The 19760-nt window shown below is 43.8% G+C and overlaps 1 protein-coding gene across 1 annotated transcript in view; it reads left to right on the top strand.

Annotated features, from left to right (window-relative positions):
• The window catches only part of pkd1a (polycystic kidney disease 1a), a 262592-nt gene that overhangs the window by 178041 nt on the left and 64791 nt on the right, over nucleotides 1-19760 (top strand). Inside the window, exons 29-31 of the mRNA XM_073060211.1 lie at nucleotides 1741-1884; nucleotides 6140-6350; nucleotides 15785-15911. Of these exons, the coding sequence (XP_072916312.1) occupies nucleotides 1741-1884; nucleotides 6140-6350; nucleotides 15785-15911 (482 nt within the window). The remainder of the gene's footprint in view (nucleotides 1-1740; nucleotides 1885-6139; nucleotides 6351-15784; nucleotides 15912-19760) is intronic.

Genomic DNA, 19760 nt, shown 5'->3' with positions numbered 1-19760 from the left:
AGCTGTGGAACGCTCAGTACCAAAGGGGGAATGGGCAGATCTAGAGAAGAGCAGAGGTGGTTTTGCCAGGATGCCGTTGGGATTAGAGAACATATCTTTTGAGGAGAGGTTGAGCGAGCTAGGGCTTATCCCTTTGGAGTGAAGAAAGATAAGAGGTGTACAGGATGATAAGAGGTATAGATGGAATGGATAGCCAGAGACTTTTTCCCAGAGCAGAAATAGCTAGTACCAAGGGACATAATTTTAAAGAACATGGTGGGGAGGATACCAGAGGTATTTTCTGCTTGAAATAGCCTGCTGGGGGTTGGGTAGAAGACATTTATGAAACTCTTAGATAAGCACATAGATGACAGAAAAATGGAGGGCTACGTAGAAGGGAAGAGTTAGATTGATCTTAGAGTAGGTTGAACGGTCGGCAGAACATTTTGGCCCAAAGGGCCTGTACTGTGCTTCAGTGTTCCATGATCTATGTTCTGTGAAGGAAGCAGGTTTATGTTAGGCATCGCAGGTCAAAAGCAACACACAAGGCACTGGAGAAGCACAGTGGGTCAGACAGCTTCTGTAGAGGGAAATGGATAGTCAATGTTTTGGATCGAGATCCTTCATCTTTGCTGCTTATTTCTGCACTTACCTCTCAGCCAGAAGGTTGAAGGTACAAGCCACAACACAGCCACGATATCTTAGTCTGGCACTTCAGTTTGCCAAAGGATTTCTACACTGTCAATAACCATAAGACATAGGAGCAGAATTATGCTATTCGGCACATCAAGTCTTTTCCACCATTCCATCATGGCTGATTTATTATCCATGTCAACCCTATTCTCCCACCTTCTCCCCAAATCCTTTGACTCCCTTACTAATCAATAATCTATCAACATCCGCTTTAAATATACTCAATGACTTGGCCTCCACAGCTGTCTGTGACAATGAATTCCACAGATTCACCACCCTCTGGCTAAAGAAAATCCCCCTCAAAGGTACCGTGTTTCCCAATATATGTAAAACTAAGATCCTGGCTGTGCACCCAGTTCCGTTAATACAATTCCAAGGGCAATTAGGGTTGCTTCAATGTCTTTCCCCATACTATATGTCCTGGCAATAAAAGGGTTAATGTATGAGGAGTGTTTAATAGCTTTGTGTTTGTACTCACTGGAATTTGGAAGAATAAGGGGGGGATCTCATTGAAACCTATCGAATACTGAAAGGCCCATAGAGAGTGGACATGTGGAGTCTAGGACCGGAGGGCACAGCCTCTGAATAGAAGGATGTCCCTTTCAATCAGGGATGAGGAATTTCTTTAGCCTTAGGTAGGTGAATCTGTTCAATTTATTGTCACAGATGGCTGTGGAGCACAAATCATTTCAGTGTATTTAAAGCAGAGGTTGATAAGTTCTTGATCAATAAGGGAGTCAAAGGATACGGGAAGAAGGCAGGAGAATGGGGTTGACAGGGATAATAAATCAGTCATGTTGCAATGGCAGAACAGACTCAATAGGACAAATAGCCTAATTTTGCTCCTGTGTTTTATGGTCTTATGGTCTTACATTTATCTCTCAATCAATATTTCTAAAACAGTTTAAGTGGTCACTTTGCATTTTATGGGGCTGTGTGTGCACAGTGATGATTCTTGTGCTTGTGGGGTCATGAAAGGATGTGTCACCAGCTATGTGAGCTGCCTTTCCCATTCATCCTAGAATGGAGGACTCAGCGTGCTGACTGTCCGTGACTTTATCTCAACAGGCCTTACCCCTTCATGGTACCTCCAGCATGTAATCATCAAAGATCTACAGACCAACAATATATACTACTTCCTGGTGGACGACTGGTTGGCTGTCGACAAGGATGGGAACGAAGGCCGAGTGGAAAAGGAAGTCCTCGCTGCAAGTAAGTCCATCAGTTGGGATGGGTGGCTCATATGGAGACCCAGCTGTATTGGGTATTGATGTTCATCCAAACATGGAACGTGTTTATGAGGGGTATAGAGGGGGTAAATGCAAACAGACTTTTTCCACTGAATAGAACTAGAGGTCATAGAGTCATAGAACACTGCATCACAAAAACAGGTCCTTTGTCCCATCAAGTCCATGCTGATCCATTCAGCTGCCTAGTCCCATCAACCTGCACCCAGACCCTAGCCCTCCATTGCCTTCCATTCAGGGACCTATCCACATTTCTCTTAAATGTTGAAATCAAACCTGTATTCACCACTTCCACTGACAGCTTGTTCTGCACTCTCACCACCCTCTGAGTGAAGAAGTTCCCTCCGTGTTCCCCTTAAACATTTCATATTTCACCTTTAACCTATGTCCTCTAGTTCTAGTCTCACCCAACCTCAGTGGAACAAGCCTGCTTGCATTTAGCCTATCTATATCCCTCATAATTTTGGATACCTTTATCAAATCTCCCCTCAATCTTCTATGTTCTAGAGACTAAAATCCCAACCTAGTCAACCTTTCCCTATAACTCAGGTCCTCAAGTCCCAGCCACATGCTTGTAATTTTTTTCTGCACTCTTTCAATCTTATTTACATTTTTCCTGTAGGTAGGTGACTGAAACTGCCGAGAATACTCCAAATTAGGCCTCACCAACTTCTTGTGCAATTTCAACATAACTTCCCCACTCCTATACTCAATACTTAGATTTATAGTTATGGTTAATAATTCTGATCAAACATCTGCACTGCCCAGCAACCTAGCTATTGAACTGTAGCCTAATCACAGTAACCAATTAACGTATAACCAGTATGTGTTTGAACTGTGGAAGCAAACCAGAGAACCCAGAGAAAACCGACTCAGTCCACAGGGAGAGCACACAAGCATCTTACAGATGGTGCCAGATTTGAACTCCAAACTCCAGGACATCCTGAGCTGTAATAGCAACACACGGAAAGTGTATACAATCAGTGTTTTGGGCCGAGACCCTTCTTCAGGACTCCTGAAGAAGGGTCACGGCCTGAAAGGTCAACTGTACTCTTTTCCACAGATGCCGCCTGGCCTGCTGAGTTCCTCCAGCATTTTGTGTGTGTTGTTTCGGATCTCCAGCAACTGCAGATTTTCTCTTGTTTTGGAGCTGTAATGTGTTGCACTAACCACTGCACTACCATGAGGGTGAAAGGTGAAATATTTTAGAGGAACCTGAAGGGGAATTTCTTCTCTCAGAGGGTAATGCGAGTGTAGAACGAGTTTAATTGGAAGTGGTGGATGAGGGTTTGATTGCACATTCAAGAGAAGTTTGATAAGAACATGGAGGGGCACTTCCCTTTGAGATTGTTTCAAGTTGCATTACAATTACGGCTGACCCTTGATCTCCTACCTCAGCACCTTTTTCCCCACACTGTCCTTGTATGCCTTGGTCATTATAATATCCAGAAGTCTATTTATCTTTGAATGATATAACTCTTGTCTTCTACCTCCTCAATATTCTAGATGGAGCCTCTGTCATTGATAATGTCTGCCCTAGGATTGGGTGGAGTCTTGTAAAGTTCATCTTTGTAAGTCTAGCTCCCAGAATTGTTCTAACACAATGAACTCTTGGGATGCAGAGAAGTCTGAGCAACTTTTGCTGGAAATGCTAAAGATGATTAAACCAAATCTCAATGAGAGTTGTCTAATAATGACACAGTTTACTGTCTATCAGGTATTGCTACACATGAGAGAGGCTAGAGGGTCTGGGAGCATCTTTGGAGGGAAATAGACAGTTGACATCTCAGGAGGGACCCTTCTGCCAGTAGGTGGTAAGAGTGGGCTCCCTCACCTCTGCCTCTCCCTCTCCCTCTGACCGTCAACACAGGAGCCCCTCAGGTCTGTGTCCTAGGCCCCCTCCTTCTCTCTCTGTAGCCACCCACAACTCCAATCTGCTAATTAAGTTTGCTGACGATACTATATTGATTGTTGTTGTTGATTTGTTTAGTTGAGTCTGACTCTTCGTGTCCTCGTGGCCTCATGGACCATAGGGTTTTCATGGCAAGATACGGAAGTAGAATGCCAGGCCTTTCTTCTGCGCAGATACAGCTGCTGCCCAGGTTGGGAGCCGGCTGGGTTTGAACTCTGGACCATCTGCCTTGAAGTCCCGTGCTGATGCCACTACACCACCAGCTGGTTGGCCTTATCTCCAATAATAATGTGGTAGCCTACAGAGAAGTCATCATCCTGACGCAGTGGTGTCAAGAAAACAACCTCTCCCTCAATGTCGCAGAAACAAAGGAGCTGGTTGTGGACTACATGAAGAACAAAGATAGGCTTACCCCTACTGACATCCATGGATCTGGGGTTGAGAGGGTGAACAGCTTTAAGTTCCTCAGCATACACATCACTGGGATCTCACTTGGCCTGTACATACCTGCAGTGTGGTGAAAAAAGCACAACAGCACCTCTTTCACCTCAGACGCTTGAAGAAGTTCAGCATGAGCCCCTGGATCCTAAGAACTTTCTACAGGGGCACAATTGAGAGCATCCTGATTGGCTGCATCACTGCCTGGTAATGGGAACTGTACTTCCCTCAATCGCAGGACTCTGCAGAGAGTGGTGCGGACAGCCCAGCCCATCTGCGGATATGAACTTCCCACTACTCAGGACACTTACAGTGACAGGTGCATAAAAAGGGCCCGAAGGATCATTGGGGACCTGAGTCACCCCAACCACAAACTGTTCCAGTTGCTACCATCCGGGAAACAGTACCGCAGCAGAAAAGCCAGGACCAACAGGCTCCGGGACAGCTTCTCCCACCAGGCCATCAGACTGATTAACTCAGGCTGACACAATTGTGCTTCTAAGCTATATTGACTGTTCTGTCGTATATCTTACTGTACGTACTATTTATTACAAATTACTATAATTTGCACATTGCACATTCAGATGGAGATGAAACGTAAAAGTTTTTACTCCTCATGTATGAGAATGATGTAAGAAATAACGGTCCAGATGAATTGAATTGACTTTATGTGTTCATAGGAAGCAATAAAAAACAAACGTGGCCGGAAAGGAGGCCACCGTGCCTATACCTCATTTTTCACATAGCAATCAGTTAGTTCCAATCTGCAGCCCTTTTGATATCACTGAACTTTGTGTCTCAATATTAAATCAATGTCCCTTTAGAAAATACTAGTTGAATCTGTAGCCTTGTTTATTTGTTACTTGTATCGTCCATGATTTGGGAATACTCATTTATGCTGTAACTATTGCTTATGTATTCTGTCATGTTCAGTTGAAATGTGTATGTTTGTAATCCCATTATCTATGTATCAATTTTATTTTGTCGATATTAATAATAATAATAATAAAAAGATTGAAAAAGAAAGAAAGAATTTGTAGCCATCAACCTATCGGGCAGTTCCAAAATCCTACCTTAATGCATACGTTTTTCTCTCCTGTAACCTCTGCTTCTTTGGCTAATGAATTTGAGTGGGTTGGGGCTTTTCTCTCTGAAGTGAAGGAGGATGCAAGGAGACTTGATAGAGGTGTACAAGATGATCAGAGGCATAGAACATAAACACAAGAGATTCTGCAGACGGTGAAAATCCAGAGTAACACACTCAAAATGCTGGAGGGACTCAGCAGGTCAGGCAGTCAACGTTTCAGGCTGAAAAATTGGGTTCTGATGAAGGGTGTTGGCCTGAAACGTCAACAGTTAATTCCTCTCCTTAGCTGCTGCCTGACGTGCTGAGTTTCTCCAGCTTTTGGCGAGAGGCGTTGATCGAGTGGTGAGCCAAAAACTTGTTCCCAGGACAAAATGATTAATACCAGGGGCAAAATTTTAAGCATAGTTTTAAAGAAAGTATGGGGAGGGTTGATATTGGAGTTAAGTTCTTTACGCAAGTTTTGGTGGGTGTATGGGATGCTTTGCCAGGGTTGATGGTACAAGCAGATATTAGGGCCATTTAAGAAACCTTTAGATAGGAACATGGATGACAGAAAAATGGAGGGCTATGTAGGAGGCGATGGTTAGATTGATCTTAGAGTAGACAAAAAATTCAACACAACATCGTAAGCTGAAGGGCCTGTACTATACTGTAATGTTGTATGTAATCTCTGTAAATCTATGCTTATTCAGCTCTTGAATGTCTTTCATGACGTTCTGTTTTTCTCTGATCAACTCCCCACTTCATTGTTATTTGTTCTCTGCCCTCCCCCCATTCCCACAGGTGAAGCTAAACTGAAGAAGTTGTCCCGCATCTTCACAGCAGAAATCCAGAGGGGAATCTCGGAGGGACACATCTGGCTTTCGATCTGGGACCGGCCGCCCCGCAGTTGCTTCACCAGAGTCCAGAGAGTCACCTGTTGCCTCGCCCTGGTTTACCTTTGCTTCTGCACCATTGCGGTGTGGTATGGAGTTATAAGTGACAGAAGTATAAGGTATAGTTCAAACTTTATTTTAACCAGAATTTCTTCATTGGCCAAGTTCTGTGCTGGTTTGAGGTGCCTTTGTCACAATTTCAGTTAGCAAATCACCGAGTCAAGATCAAAGTAAATTTATTATCAAAGTACAGGTTATGTACGAGTTCCGTTCCTGAGTCCGTCTTTAAGTCGGATTTGTACGTAAGTCGGAACAAGTACATCTGGTATTATTTAGCGTCAGTTAGTCAAACGTTTGTCTTAGTACATAATATATATTTTACTTTTCTATGCATATGAATCACTTAAGAAACATATGTATTCCAATAATTAAACCACTGCGTTGCTTAGTAATAATTGTAGCTTTCATTGGGGCAGGGCCTTTCACATGCTCCATTATTCTCACTTTATCCGTTGTCCCTTAAAATTGTTTTAATCGTTGACCGACTGTAGTCTAATGCTTTTCCAGTGACCAATGGCGTTTCACCTCTTTTCAAACGCTTTATTATTTCCACTTTATTTTCAATCGCGATCGTTTCCCGTCAATGGAACAGAAAAACTGTGGGCAGCGGGTTCCGAGCTCTGCCAGCTCCCGAGGCCCGCTGGGTCCTAAGGACCACCACACTGAATTTCCCCAGTCCTAAACTCCACCGCACTGAGACAGGTTAAATGGGACAAGTGGGGGCTGTGCTGGGTTTGGATATTTGATCCTCCACAATGTTCTGCATGGGAATTTAAACTGGAGGTGGCAGTGTTTTTTTTTACGAGGTCGAGTTGTGAGCTCGATATCAACCTGGCACGGATCGTACAGGAGTCACTGGATCGACATAAACCTGGCACGAGAGCAATCTGTTGTTAAATCAAACTTGGGAACCTCCGTTCTCCAGCCCGGCGCTGATCTCACTGCACCAGCAGCCGACCGGAACAGTGGGGGGGGGTCAGGGTGAATCTTACTAAGAAAAATTTAAGCCAAATAGAAAGTTAAACACTCAACACAGTGTCAATGGCAATGACTTAAAATGGCGGACGGTGTTCTCCTTCCTCGGTTCGTAAGTACGAGTTGTCCGTAAGTCGGATGTTCATAACTTGGGGACTACCTGTACATTTATGTCACCATATACAACCCTGAGATTCATTTTCTTGCTGGTATTTACAGGAAAATAAAGAAATAATATAAAATATATGATACCACCCATTCAGCAAAATTACTTTTCCAAAAGCTCCATTCTGGAAAGTGCTCCAGGGCTATTAAAATAAAAACTTCACACCATCTGAAAAGTTTTCTTCCCCCAGGCAGTTAATCAGATCAACCATTCTAGTTAGAGAACACACACAAAATGCTGGAGGAACTCAGCAGGCCAGGCAGCATCTATGGAAAAAATTACAGTTGACATTTCAGCCTGTACTTTTTCCCGTAGATGCTGCCTGGCCTGATGAGTTCTTCTAGTATTTTGTGTGTGTTGCCCGGATTCCCAGCATCTGCAGATTTTCTCTTGTTTGTCATTCTAGTTAGAACTCACCCTCACCCTTGCCACTAGACTCCACTGTGAACATTTTAAACCACATTTTATAATGCTGTTCACATTGTAAATACATGTTGGTATTTATGGATATTATATTCTGTATCCATACTTTATGTTTTATAGAATTCTTTATTGAATGTTTGTTGTTTTGGTGCATGTCATCCAACACACTACAGGAAATTTCCAATACCTGTAAATATGTATGGAGGGTAAGGTTGATCCTTGATCTTTGAAAAATGATACATAAAGACTGACAAACACCCAACGTACAGAAGAAGATCAACTGCACAAATGAAAAAGATAGTACTGAGAACATGAGTCTGCTGCGGGTGCTTCCGTTTCCTCCCACAGACCAGAGACGTACCAGCTGGTAGATTACACACAAAAAATGCTGGGGGAACTCAGCAGGGCAGGCAGCATCTGTGGAGAAGAGTACAGTTGATGTTTTGGGGCCGAGACCCTTCTTCAGGACTGGAGTAAAAGATGAGAAGTCAGAACAAGGTGGTAGGTGATAGGCGAAACCGGGAGAGGGGGAGGGGTGATGTAAAGAGCTGGGAAGCTGATAGGTGAAAGAGATAAAGGGCTGGAGAAGAGGGATTCTGATAGGAGAGGGTAGAAGACCATGGGAGAAAGGGAAGGGGGAGGAGCACCAGTTGGTAGGTTAATTAGCTATTGTAAATTGTCCCACGATTTTGGGGTGATTGCTGGATGGTGTAGCTTGAAGAGCCATAAAGGCCTATTCCATGCAGTCTCAATAAATAAAAAATAAATGAAACCATCAGAAACAGTACTTTGACAAGTCAGCTAATAACAATATATAAATAAGTAAATAAATGATGCTGAGAATATGATTGTAGAGTACTTGAAAGTGAGTCTGTATGTTGTGGAATCAGTTCAGATTTGAGATGAGAGAAATTATCCATGCCATTTCAGGAGCCTGATGTTTGTAGAATCAGACAGCACGGCAATAGGCCGTACGGTCCATCACATCCATGCTAACCAAATCCACATTAATCCCTTCTGTGGGACCTCTTGAGAAGGTGCATTAAGTTAATGGCGATGTGCAAGGCAAGTTTACCTTCGTGATTGAATTAATAGCTCTGCTAGGTATCTGGAGAAAGTTCTAATATGAAACGGAATTGACTCGAGAGCATGACTGCGAGAACCTAATTTCAAAATCTGTGGGAAACAGGACTGATGGGACGACTCTACCAGGAGACAACATAGACGCAGTGGACCAATTGGCCTCCTGAATGGTATCTGTGATTCCGTCAGCACGTAATTGTCCAGAGGCTCTCTCTTTACTTCTCCTTCTCCAGGCACACAGCAATCTCGAGAACCATTTATCTGGATACATTCCAGAGTGCTCACTCTGGGACTTCTAACCAGCACGTGTTTCCACAATGAAAACATTCCTACTTCTGGCATACTCCTTTCCAGAAAAAAAAATCCAGTGTAGTTACTCTCACTCTGCAGCCAACGAGAGAGGTGTGAAAATTGTTCCACTCAATATGCTGTGAGGTACCTTGGCAGGGACGTAAAGAAAGCACTAAAGCAAATAGTTTCACATACTGTACAAATGTCTGGATTTAACATTTATGTTGGATCCTGGAAATTTATTATGCAGATGAAGGCCATTTGGCCCATCAAGTCTCACCTGGCTTCAGAGGAACTATACAGCTTACCCCCCAACTTAACTCTCTCAGTTCTGCCTCGATCCAAATACCGGTACTCGTTAACTCTACTCAGGATTTATTTATTTCTTTAGAGATATTTAAATATTTATTTACAGATACAGGGTGAAACAGACCCTTCTGGCCCAATGAGCCACACTGTCAGACAGACAGACAGACAGACAGACAGACATACTTTATTGATCTTGAGGGGAAATTGGGCTTTGTTACAGCCGCCTCAACCAAGTATAGAGTAGAAATATAGCAAGATAAAACCATAAATAATTAAATAATGATAAGTTAATCATACCAAGTGGAAATAAATCCAGGACCAGCCTATTGGCTCGGGGTGTCTGACACTCCGAGGGAGGAGTTGTAAAGTTTGATGGCCACAGGCAGGAATGACTTCCTATGACGCTCAGTGTTACATCTCGGTGGAATGAGTCTCTGGCTGAATGTACTCCTGTGCCTAACCATTACATTATGGAGTGGATGGGCGTCATTGTCCAAGATGGCATGCAACTTTGACAGCATCATCTTTTCAGACACCACCGTCAGAGAGTCCAGTTCCACCCCCACAACATCACTGGCCTTACGAATGAGTTTGTTGATTCTGTTGGTGCCTGCTACCCTCAGCCTGCTGCCCCAGCACACAACAGCAAACATGATAGCACTGGCCACCACAGCCTCGTAGAACATCCTCAGCATCTTCCGGCAGATGTTAAAGGACCTCAATCTCCTCAGGAAATAGAGACGGCTCTGACCCTTCTTGTAGACAGCCTCAGTGTTCTTTGACCAGTCCAGTTTATTGTCAGTTCATATCCCCAGGTATTTGTAATCCTCCACCATGTCCACACTGACCCCTTGGATGGAAACGGGTCATCGATGCCTTAGACCTCCTCAGGTCCACCACCAGCTCCTTAGTCTTTTTCACATTAAGCTGCAGATGATTCTGCTCGCACCATATGACAAAGTTTCCCACCGTCGCCCTGTACTCAGCCTCATCTCCCTTGCTGATGCATCCAACTATGGCAGAGTCATCAGAAAACTTCTGAAGATGGCAAGACTCTGTGCAGTAGTTGAAGTCCGAGGTATAGATGGTGAAGAGAAAGGGAGACAGGACAGCAACTCACTAGCCTAATCACAGGGCAATTTAAACTGACCGATTAACTTACTAATTGGTAGGTCTTTGGACTTTGGGAGGAAACTGGTGCACCAGGAGGAAACCCACGCAGTCACGGAGAGAATGTACAAACTCCTTACAGATGGCACTGGAATTGAACTCCGAACTCCAACATCCTGAGCTATTATAGCATGGCAACAACTGCCATGCTACTGTGAGGCTCCTTACCTCACAGTACTTAGGGTACTGAGTTCCAAAACCTGCCATGGTCCAGGTGAAAGAAATAGCCCCACCCCTCTCCTCTCCTACCCTCCCTTCCCAATCTTTATGCTGGCTGCCCCAAGTCTATGCACCTGAATTATTTTTATTCCCAGTCTTTTCCAGAGCTGAATTGAGCAAGAGGTACTAGGCTAGATGGTTGTCTGCCATGACCAACAATGACAGGAAGCCTGTGCGAAAGAGTTTTTAAAGTGGAGGAGCTGTTGCAATGAGGCAGTTCCACTCTCTCGACCTCAGATGTCCAGCTCCAGTGGTACGAACAAGCATCACAAACTGAGACAACCAGAAACAAGAGAAAATCTGCAGATGCTGGAAATCCGAGCAACACACACAAAATGCTGGAGGAACTCCGCAGGCCAGGCAGCATCTGTGGAAAAAAATACAGGTGACATTTCGGGCCGAGACCCTTCGGCAGGACTGGAGTCTTCCTTGGTTGCAGTGGATGACCGTGACATCTTCTGTGCCTTGTCATGCCCTTTGCTCTCTGTGGAGTGTTACAGGACTGCCTTCCTGGCCATTGGATCTCACTGTAGATCTCACCCGCCCCGACCACCCGAGCTGACTACACATGCGAGTACAGGCATGTCCCTGTCTCGCTGGTTTTGGGGTCTGCCAGCTATCCTCACCTGGTTTAGCCCACCTGTCGAAGCATGTACCAGGATGTGGCTCCCGTCGCATGCAGACATTTACTTGGAACCACGGGTAAGAGCTGAGTGGCTGGTGGGGACCAAAGGTGAGTGAGCTGCCTCAGATGGGACAGCACAAGCCCCTTCATCAGAGGTGCTACCGTTCCTTGCACCCCGCCCTTCCCCGCCCCATTGCAATCGTGGATTACAGGAGGAATGGAGACAGTCTCTTCCCAATCGACATCAATGGGTCTGCATTTTAGAGGGTGAGTAGTTTCAAGTTCCTCGGTATACACATCACCGATGATCTCACCTGGACTGTACCCACCGGCTGTGCGGCAAAAAAATGTACAACAGTGCCTCTTCCACCTCAGGCGACTGAAGAAGTTCAGCACGGGCCCCCAGATCCTCGAGACTTTCTACAGGGGCACCACTGAGAGCATCCTGACTGGCTCTGTCACTGCCTGGTACGGGAATTGCATCCACCTTGATCGCTGGGTACTGCGGAGAGCGGTACGGACAGCCCAGCACATCTGTGGATGTGAACTACCCTCCACTGAGGACATTTACTGCAGCAGGTGCAGAAAGAAGCCCCGGAAGATCATCAGGGACACCGGTCACCCCAAACATAAACTGTTTCAGCTGCCTCTGTTTGGCAAACAGTACCGCAGCATTAAAACCAGGACCAACAGGCTATGGGACAAATTGTTTCTACAAGCCATTAGACTTATAAATTCACATGTCTTCACATTGCGACAGAGTCTTAACACAAAGGTTTTTACTCCCTCATGTCATGGGATGGATGTAAGATTTAAATAAATTCAAATTCATTATGTATAGACTAGCACTGCACAGGATACCAGCCATACATATCCCGGCTAATGAAGCAGAATTCAGGTTGACCTGAGCTGTGTGGAAAAACAAATTTATAACTCCTGAGTTTCTGCAAAGAATTTTGTATTTTGATAGTGACCTCGACACCCCACTTAAAATATCTCAAGCACTTCACAACCACCACTATTATCAAGGCTATAGAGTCATAGAAAACCACAGCACAGAAGCAGGCCCTTTGGCCCATCTAGTCCATGCTGAACCATTTAATGTACCTAGTCCCATTAATCCAGACCAAAGCCCTCCATACCCCTCCCATCCTATCCAAACTTCTCTTAAATGTTGAAATCAAAATCGCATTTGCCATTTGCACCAGCAGCTCGTTCCACACTCTGAGTGAAGAGGCTCCCCCCTGCCCATGCTGTGCATAGCAAGCCGCCACAAATCGAGAAAGTGGCGATACCAAGTGGTCTGTTTCTGATTGATGTTGGGAACATATTGACCTTCATTCTCAGCATACTTGTAACTGCTCCAAATAAATTAAACTGTTGCTTTGAAGTAGGTACAGTCTCAATCATAGAAGACAGAACAGTACAGAACTGGAATTGGCCGCTCGGCCCATCTTCTCCATACTGATCACGATGCCAGATTAAATTGATCCTTCTGCCTACACACCATCTATATCCCACTGCTCTCTGCATATTCTTGTTCTTGTCTAAAAGCCACATTTGCTTCCACTCCCTCCCCGGCAGCATATTCCGGGTACCCAGAACTGTCTGTGTTAAGAAAAAAAATTGTCCAGCACATCCTCTTTAAACATCCCCCTCTCACCTTACTTTCCAATCCACATTTGTCCTTGCGAAGATGCTGGTGAGCTGCCTTCTTGAACCTCTCTGGACATCGAGGTGTGGGTAGTGATGCTCTGTCAATAACTCCAAAAGACTGGAAGTAGAGTAAATACTGAAAGGCTTTTATTAGCAGTAAAACGGAGCACGTCCATGCCGGATGACTACCCTGGACTATGGGAGGAGCAGTGACACAATCACCTTTATCCAGGGGTCTGTGGGAGGAGTCACAGGAGGTGTCAGCAGAGGGGCGTGTCCAGACAGATATACATGGTTTACCACAGGTAGGCTGACAATATTATTACAACGGGAGATCCAGGAATTTGTCCTAGTGATAGTGAAGTTACAGCAATATATTTCCAAGTCAGGATGGCATGGGGCTTGGAGCGTCTCTGCCAGATTGTGCTATTCCCCGTGCTTTTGCTGCTCTTGTCCTTCTGACTGGTCAACTTTGTAGGTTTGGAGGGTTCTGTCTAAGAACTCCCAACGCATCTACATGAAATGCTGTGGGGAAAGGTGCATCCATCATCAGAGATCCCCACCAGCCAAGCCATGCTCTCTTCTCACTGTTACCATCAGGTAAAAGATACCAAAGCCTCAGGACTCACACCACCAGGTTCAAGAACAATTATTACCCCTCACCCACCAGACTCTTGAATAAAAGAGGATAACTACACTCACATGCCCCGCTATTGAAATGTTCCCACAGCCAATGATCTCACTTTAAGAACTCTTTATCTCATGTTCTGTAATTTATTTATATTTGCATTTGCACAGTTTGTTGTCTTCTGCACTCTGGTTGATCTTTCATTAACCTTGTTATAGTTACTATTCTATAGATTTGCTGAGTATGCCCGCAGGAAAATGAATCTGAGGGTTGTTGTAGTACTTTGAAAATAGAATTTATTTTGAACTTTGAACTTTGAGTGGCCACAGAGCATCCTATAGATGGTACAACTGCTCAGGTTTATTATCTCTGACCTATGTTGTGAAATGTCTTGCTTCGCAGCGGCAGTACAGTGTAATGCATAAAAACAATACACAGAGGGCAAATATAAAGTGTTCAGGGGTTGGTTCATTGTCCATTCAGAAATCTGATGATGGAGGGGAAGAAGCTGTGACTGAAACATCAAGTGTGTGTCTTCAGGCTCTTACAACTCCTCCCTGATGGTAATAAGAAGAGCGCTTTTCCTAGGTGGTCGGGGTTGCAAAGTTTGCAGACAATGTGAAGATAGGTGGATGGGCAGGTAGTTTTGAGGAAGTAGAGATGCTAGAGAAGGACTTGGACAGATTTGGAGTATGGACAAAGAAGTGGCAGATGGAATGCAGAGTCAGGAATTGTATGGTCATGCATTTTGTTGGAAGAAATGAAAGGGTTGACTATTTATTAAGTGGAGAGAAAATACAAAAAACTCGGCCCCAAAGGGATTTGGGAGCCCTTGTGCAGGATTTTCTAAAGGTTAACTTGCAGGTTGATTCTGTGGTGAGGAAGGCAAATGCAATGTTAGCATTAATTTCAAGAAGATTAGAATATAAAAGCAAGGATGTAATGTTGAGACTTTATAAAGCACTGGTGCGGCCTCACTTGGAGGTATTGTGAGCAGTTTTGGGCCCCTTATCTTAGAAAGGATACGCTGAAGCTAGAGAGAGCTCAAAAGAAGTTCACAAAAATGATTCCAGGATTGAATGGCTTGTCATATGAAGAGCGTTTGATGGCTCAGTGCCTCTATTCACTAGAATTCAGAAGAATGAGTGGTGCCCTCATTGAAACCTATTGAATGGTAAAAAGCCGAGATAGAGTGGATGTGGAGAGGATGTTTCCTATGTTGGGAGAGTCTCAGACCAGAGGACGCAGCCTCAGAATAGAGGGGCGTTCTTTCAGAATGGCATTGAGGAGCAATTTCTTTAGCCAGAGAGTGGTGAACCTGTGGAATTCTTTGCCAAAGGCAGCTGTGGGAGCCAAATCTTTGTGTATATTTAAGGCAGAGTTTGATAGATTCTTGATTTGTTAGGGCATGAAGGGATATGGGGAGAAGGCAAGAGATTGGGTCTGAAAAGAAAATTGGATCAGCCTTGATGAAATGGTAGACCAGACACGATGGGCCAAATGGCTCCTACGTCTTATGGTGTCATGGCCTAAAAGCATAGCTATGTGCAGGAATTTAAATATGAATGTTTTTGGAAGGGAGCGTGTTATGTTCTGTAACTTCAAAACATTAACTTAATTCAAAGAAACTCATGGGAGTCCAAAAATTCAGGCATAACTTTGTCTTTATTTAAATGAGGTGCACACGTATCAAGTGGTAGCACGATGACGTATGCAATTAACGTATTTTTACATATAACCATTGATTTATTATTTAAATAGGCAAAAATGCTTATTCAAAGAATGTGTATACCTCCAAGATTACTCAAATATTATTGAAATATATAAATCCACAACAGAGTGCTGAAGCATACCAAATATTTTGGGGAGGGTGGAAAGTATCCATGAGTAATGTATCATAACTTTGTTCATCTGACTGTCATGTCCTTTTCCTTTTAATTTTTCTCAGTGACCTTCCGGTCTCTTCTCTGGTCCCTCTGAGTGGAGAGAGTGTGGCGGCCGGCATCGTCTCCAGTATAATCATCTACCCGATCTATCTAATCATAGTTCTCCTCTTCCGCAAGTCCCGGAGCAGGGTAAGCTCAAGCATCCCACACCCGCAGTGATATCCTTTCCATGTGTGGAATGATTGTTTATCACCTATCGTTCATTGTTTGGAATTCTTTACCCACTTTTCCAAACGCCCAAATTCACTCCACGGCCACTTCACTGGGTACATTTGTACACCTGCTCGTTAATGTAAATATCTAATCATGTGGCAGCAGTTCAGTGCATAAAAGCTCCATGGCAAAGAGGTTCAGTTATTGTTCGGACCAAACATCAGAATGGGGAAGAAGTGTGATCTAACTGACTTTGACCATGGAACGATTATTGGTGCCAGACGGGGTGATTTGAGTATCTCAGAAACTGCAGAACTCCTGGGATTTTCACACACAACAGTCTCTAGTGTTTACAGAGAATGGTGCAAAAAAGCTAAGAGAAAATCTAGTGAGTGACAGTTCTGTGGCCACACCTTGATAATAAAGGTCAGAGAAGAACGGCCAGACTGGTTCAAGCTGACAGGAAGATGACAGTATCTCAAAAAACCACAAATTACAGCAGTGGTGTACGGCATAGCATCTCTGAACACACAACGTGTTGCACCTTGAAGAGGATGGTCTAGAGCCGCAGAAGACCATGAACATACACTCAGTGGCCACTTTATTAGGTACACCAGTACATCTGCTTATTAATGCAAATATCTAATCAGCAAATCTTATGGCAGCAACTTAATGTATAGAAGCATGAAAACATGGCCAGGTGGTTCAGTTGTTTGTTCAGACCAAACGTCAGAATGGGGAAGAAATGTGAGCTAAGTGAATTTGATTGTGGAATGATTGTTGATGCCAGATGGGGTGGCTTGAGTATTTCAAAAACTACAGATTTCCTGGAATTTTCACACACGACAGTCTCTAGAGATTACAGAGAAATGATGTGAGAAACAAAAAAAAAACATCTGGTGAGCAGCATTTCTGTGGGTGGAAAATGCCTTGTTAATGAGAGATGTCAGAGGAAACTGGCCAGATGGGGTCAAGTGGACAGGAAGGTGACGGTATCTCAAATAGCCGCGCGTTACAACAGCGGTGTGCAGAAGAGCAGCTGTGAATGCACAACACATGACACCTTGAAGTAAATGGGCCACAGCAGCAAAAGACCACAAACATACACTCAGTGGCCATTTTGTTAAGTGAAAGGGGTACCTAATAAAGTGGCTACTGAATGTAGATTTCAAAGTTAAAAATTTTAAAATTGAACTTTTGAATTTTATATTCATATAATTGAACATTCCAGAGGACATGTTGCTTCTTGTGCCCTTGACTACCTGTACTAGACTGTAATCTAGAGATGGTTTATTAATATCATCATCACCATCACACATACTGAGATACAGTGAAATGGTTTTGACATACGTGCCTTCCAAACAGATCACGTCTTACATCAGTACATTGAGGTAGTACAAACTGAAGCAGAATATAGTGGAGACGCAATAATTTCTGTAGACACTGGAAATCTTGAGTAATGCATACAGGCTTGAAGGAAGGGCATAGAGTCACAGAGAATGACAGCACAGAAACAAAGCTTCATCCCGTTTATTCCATGCCAAGCTATTACAGGTGTCCCCCGCTTTTCGAACGTTCGCTTTACGACAACTCGCTGTTACGAAAGACCTACATTAGTACCTGTTTTCGCTAACCAAAGAGGATTTTCGCTTTTACGAGAAAAAAAACGCCCGCTTTATATGTGTGTTTACCCCAAGAAAGACTACAATGACCGTGAAACCTTGTGCGGGCAGTTGTTTGTGCATGCGTGTACGTGCCGATTTTTTTCCCCAAATCGACTTTGGCTCGCTGTCTTCCCAATTTTGATAAGTGAAACTACACCATACATACAATATTTCTACTTTATATAGGGTGTATATTTATCCTATCATTCCTGCTTTTACTATGTTAGTGTTATTTTAGGTTTTATGTGTTATTTGGTATGATTTGGTAGGTTATTTTTTGGGTCTGGAAACGCTCAAAAAATTTTCCCATATAAATTAATGGTAATTGCTTCTTCGCTTTATGACATTTCGGTTTACAAACGGTTTCATAGGAACGCTCTTCCTTCGGACTGCGGGGGAAACCTGTATTCTGCCTAGTCCCATTGACCTGCACCTGCACCATAGCTGCCCATATCCTTTCTATGCGTGTACCTATCCAAACTTCTCTTAAATATTCAAATCGAACCTGCATCCACCAGTTCCACTGACAGATCGTCTCACAGTTGCACCACCCTCTGAGTGATGAAATACCCCCTCAGGATTTCACCTGTCACCCTTAACCCATGAACTCTAATACTAGTCTCGCAAAACCTCAGTGAAAAAAGCCTGCTTGCATTAACCCTATCTATACTCCTCATAATTTTGTTTTCCTCTATCAAATCTCCACTCATTCGCCCATACACCAAGGAATAAAGTTTTGGGTCTTGGCCCCGAAGCTTTGATGCTGCCTGACCTCCTGAGATGCTCCAGCACTTTGTGTGTGATGCAGAATTTGGTGATACTTTTACAGAGAAAGTGCAGCACAGGTAGGCAAATTCTGGTCAGCAGTGAGGTGGACTGGGAGATCAGGAGTTCATTTTTTAAGGTACAAGAGATCTCTTCGGGGCTGATCACAGTGGGATAGAAGCTCCATTTGAGTCCTGTGGTAAGGGCTCTCAGTCTTTTCTATCTTCAGACTGACAGGAGCGGGGAGAAGAGAGAGTTATTGGTCTCTGAGTGGTGGTTGGTTATGTTGGCTGCTTACCTGAGGCAGCGGGAAGTGTAGATGGAGTCAGTGTAGGGAAATGGAGGGGATGAGTGCCAGGGCTGTGGTTTCCTATTCCTGAGGCTCGTGACAGACTCCCTAATAAAGTCCTGCTGCCGTTGCCGTGGCAACCCTTGCACTATCAGCAACTGGGTGGCGGGCAGCGGAAACCAGGGGCCACCCTGCTTGACTGCCAACGAGCAAAAGACAGTAGACACCAGAATCAGAATCAGATTTGATATTACCGGCATACGTCATGAAATTGGTTGTTTGCGACAGCAATACATAATAATAAAAAACTTTAAATTACAATAAGTGTATATATAAAAAATTAAATTAAATAAGTAGTGCAAAAAGAGAAGAAAAATACTGAAGTAGTGTCCGTAAGTTGGTTCTTTAACCATTCAGAGATATGATAGTGGATGGGAAGAAACTGTTCCTGAAATGTTGAGTGCTTGTTTTCAGGCTCCTGTACCTCCTCTCTGATGTGAAGAATGAGAAGAGGGCATGCCCTGGGTGATTCAGGCCCATAACGATGGATGCCACCTTTTTGAGGCATTGTCTTTGGTAGATGACCTGGGTGCTGGGGAGCTAGTGCCCATGAGAGAGATGACTTGAGTTTGCAACTTTTGGCAGCTTTTTCTTTTCCTGATATTCCCATTGTTACCATCAGGAAAGAGGTACAGAAGCCTGAAGGTACACACAGCATTTCAGGAACAGCTTCTTCCCCTCTGCTATCCGATTTCTAAATGGGCATTGAGCCCATGAACACTACCTCACTACTTCTTTTTATTTCTGTTTTTGCACTATTTATTTTAATTTTACTATTTAAAATACATATATATACTTAGTAATTCATTTTTTCTATATTATGTATTGCACTGTTCTACTGCTGCAAAATTAACAAATTTCATGACGTATGCTAGTGATGATAAACCTGATTCTGATTCCTTTGCACTGGTCTCTCTATACCAGACTGTGACGGAACCAGTTAGAATGCTCTCCAACGTACAACTGTAGAAACTTGGCGAGTGTCTTTGGTGACATACTAAGTCTCTTTAAACTCTTAATGAAATACAGCCAACCATTTGTGTGTAA

Source organism: Hemitrygon akajei, chromosome 11 (assembly GCF_048418815.1).
Source record: "Hemitrygon akajei chromosome 11, sHemAka1.3, whole genome shotgun sequence".
NCBI lineage: Eukaryota > Metazoa > Chordata > Chondrichthyes > Myliobatiformes > Dasyatidae > Hemitrygon > Hemitrygon akajei.
Note: the sequence above shows the minus strand (reverse complement) of the source record. Positions and strands in the feature narration are given on the sequence as shown.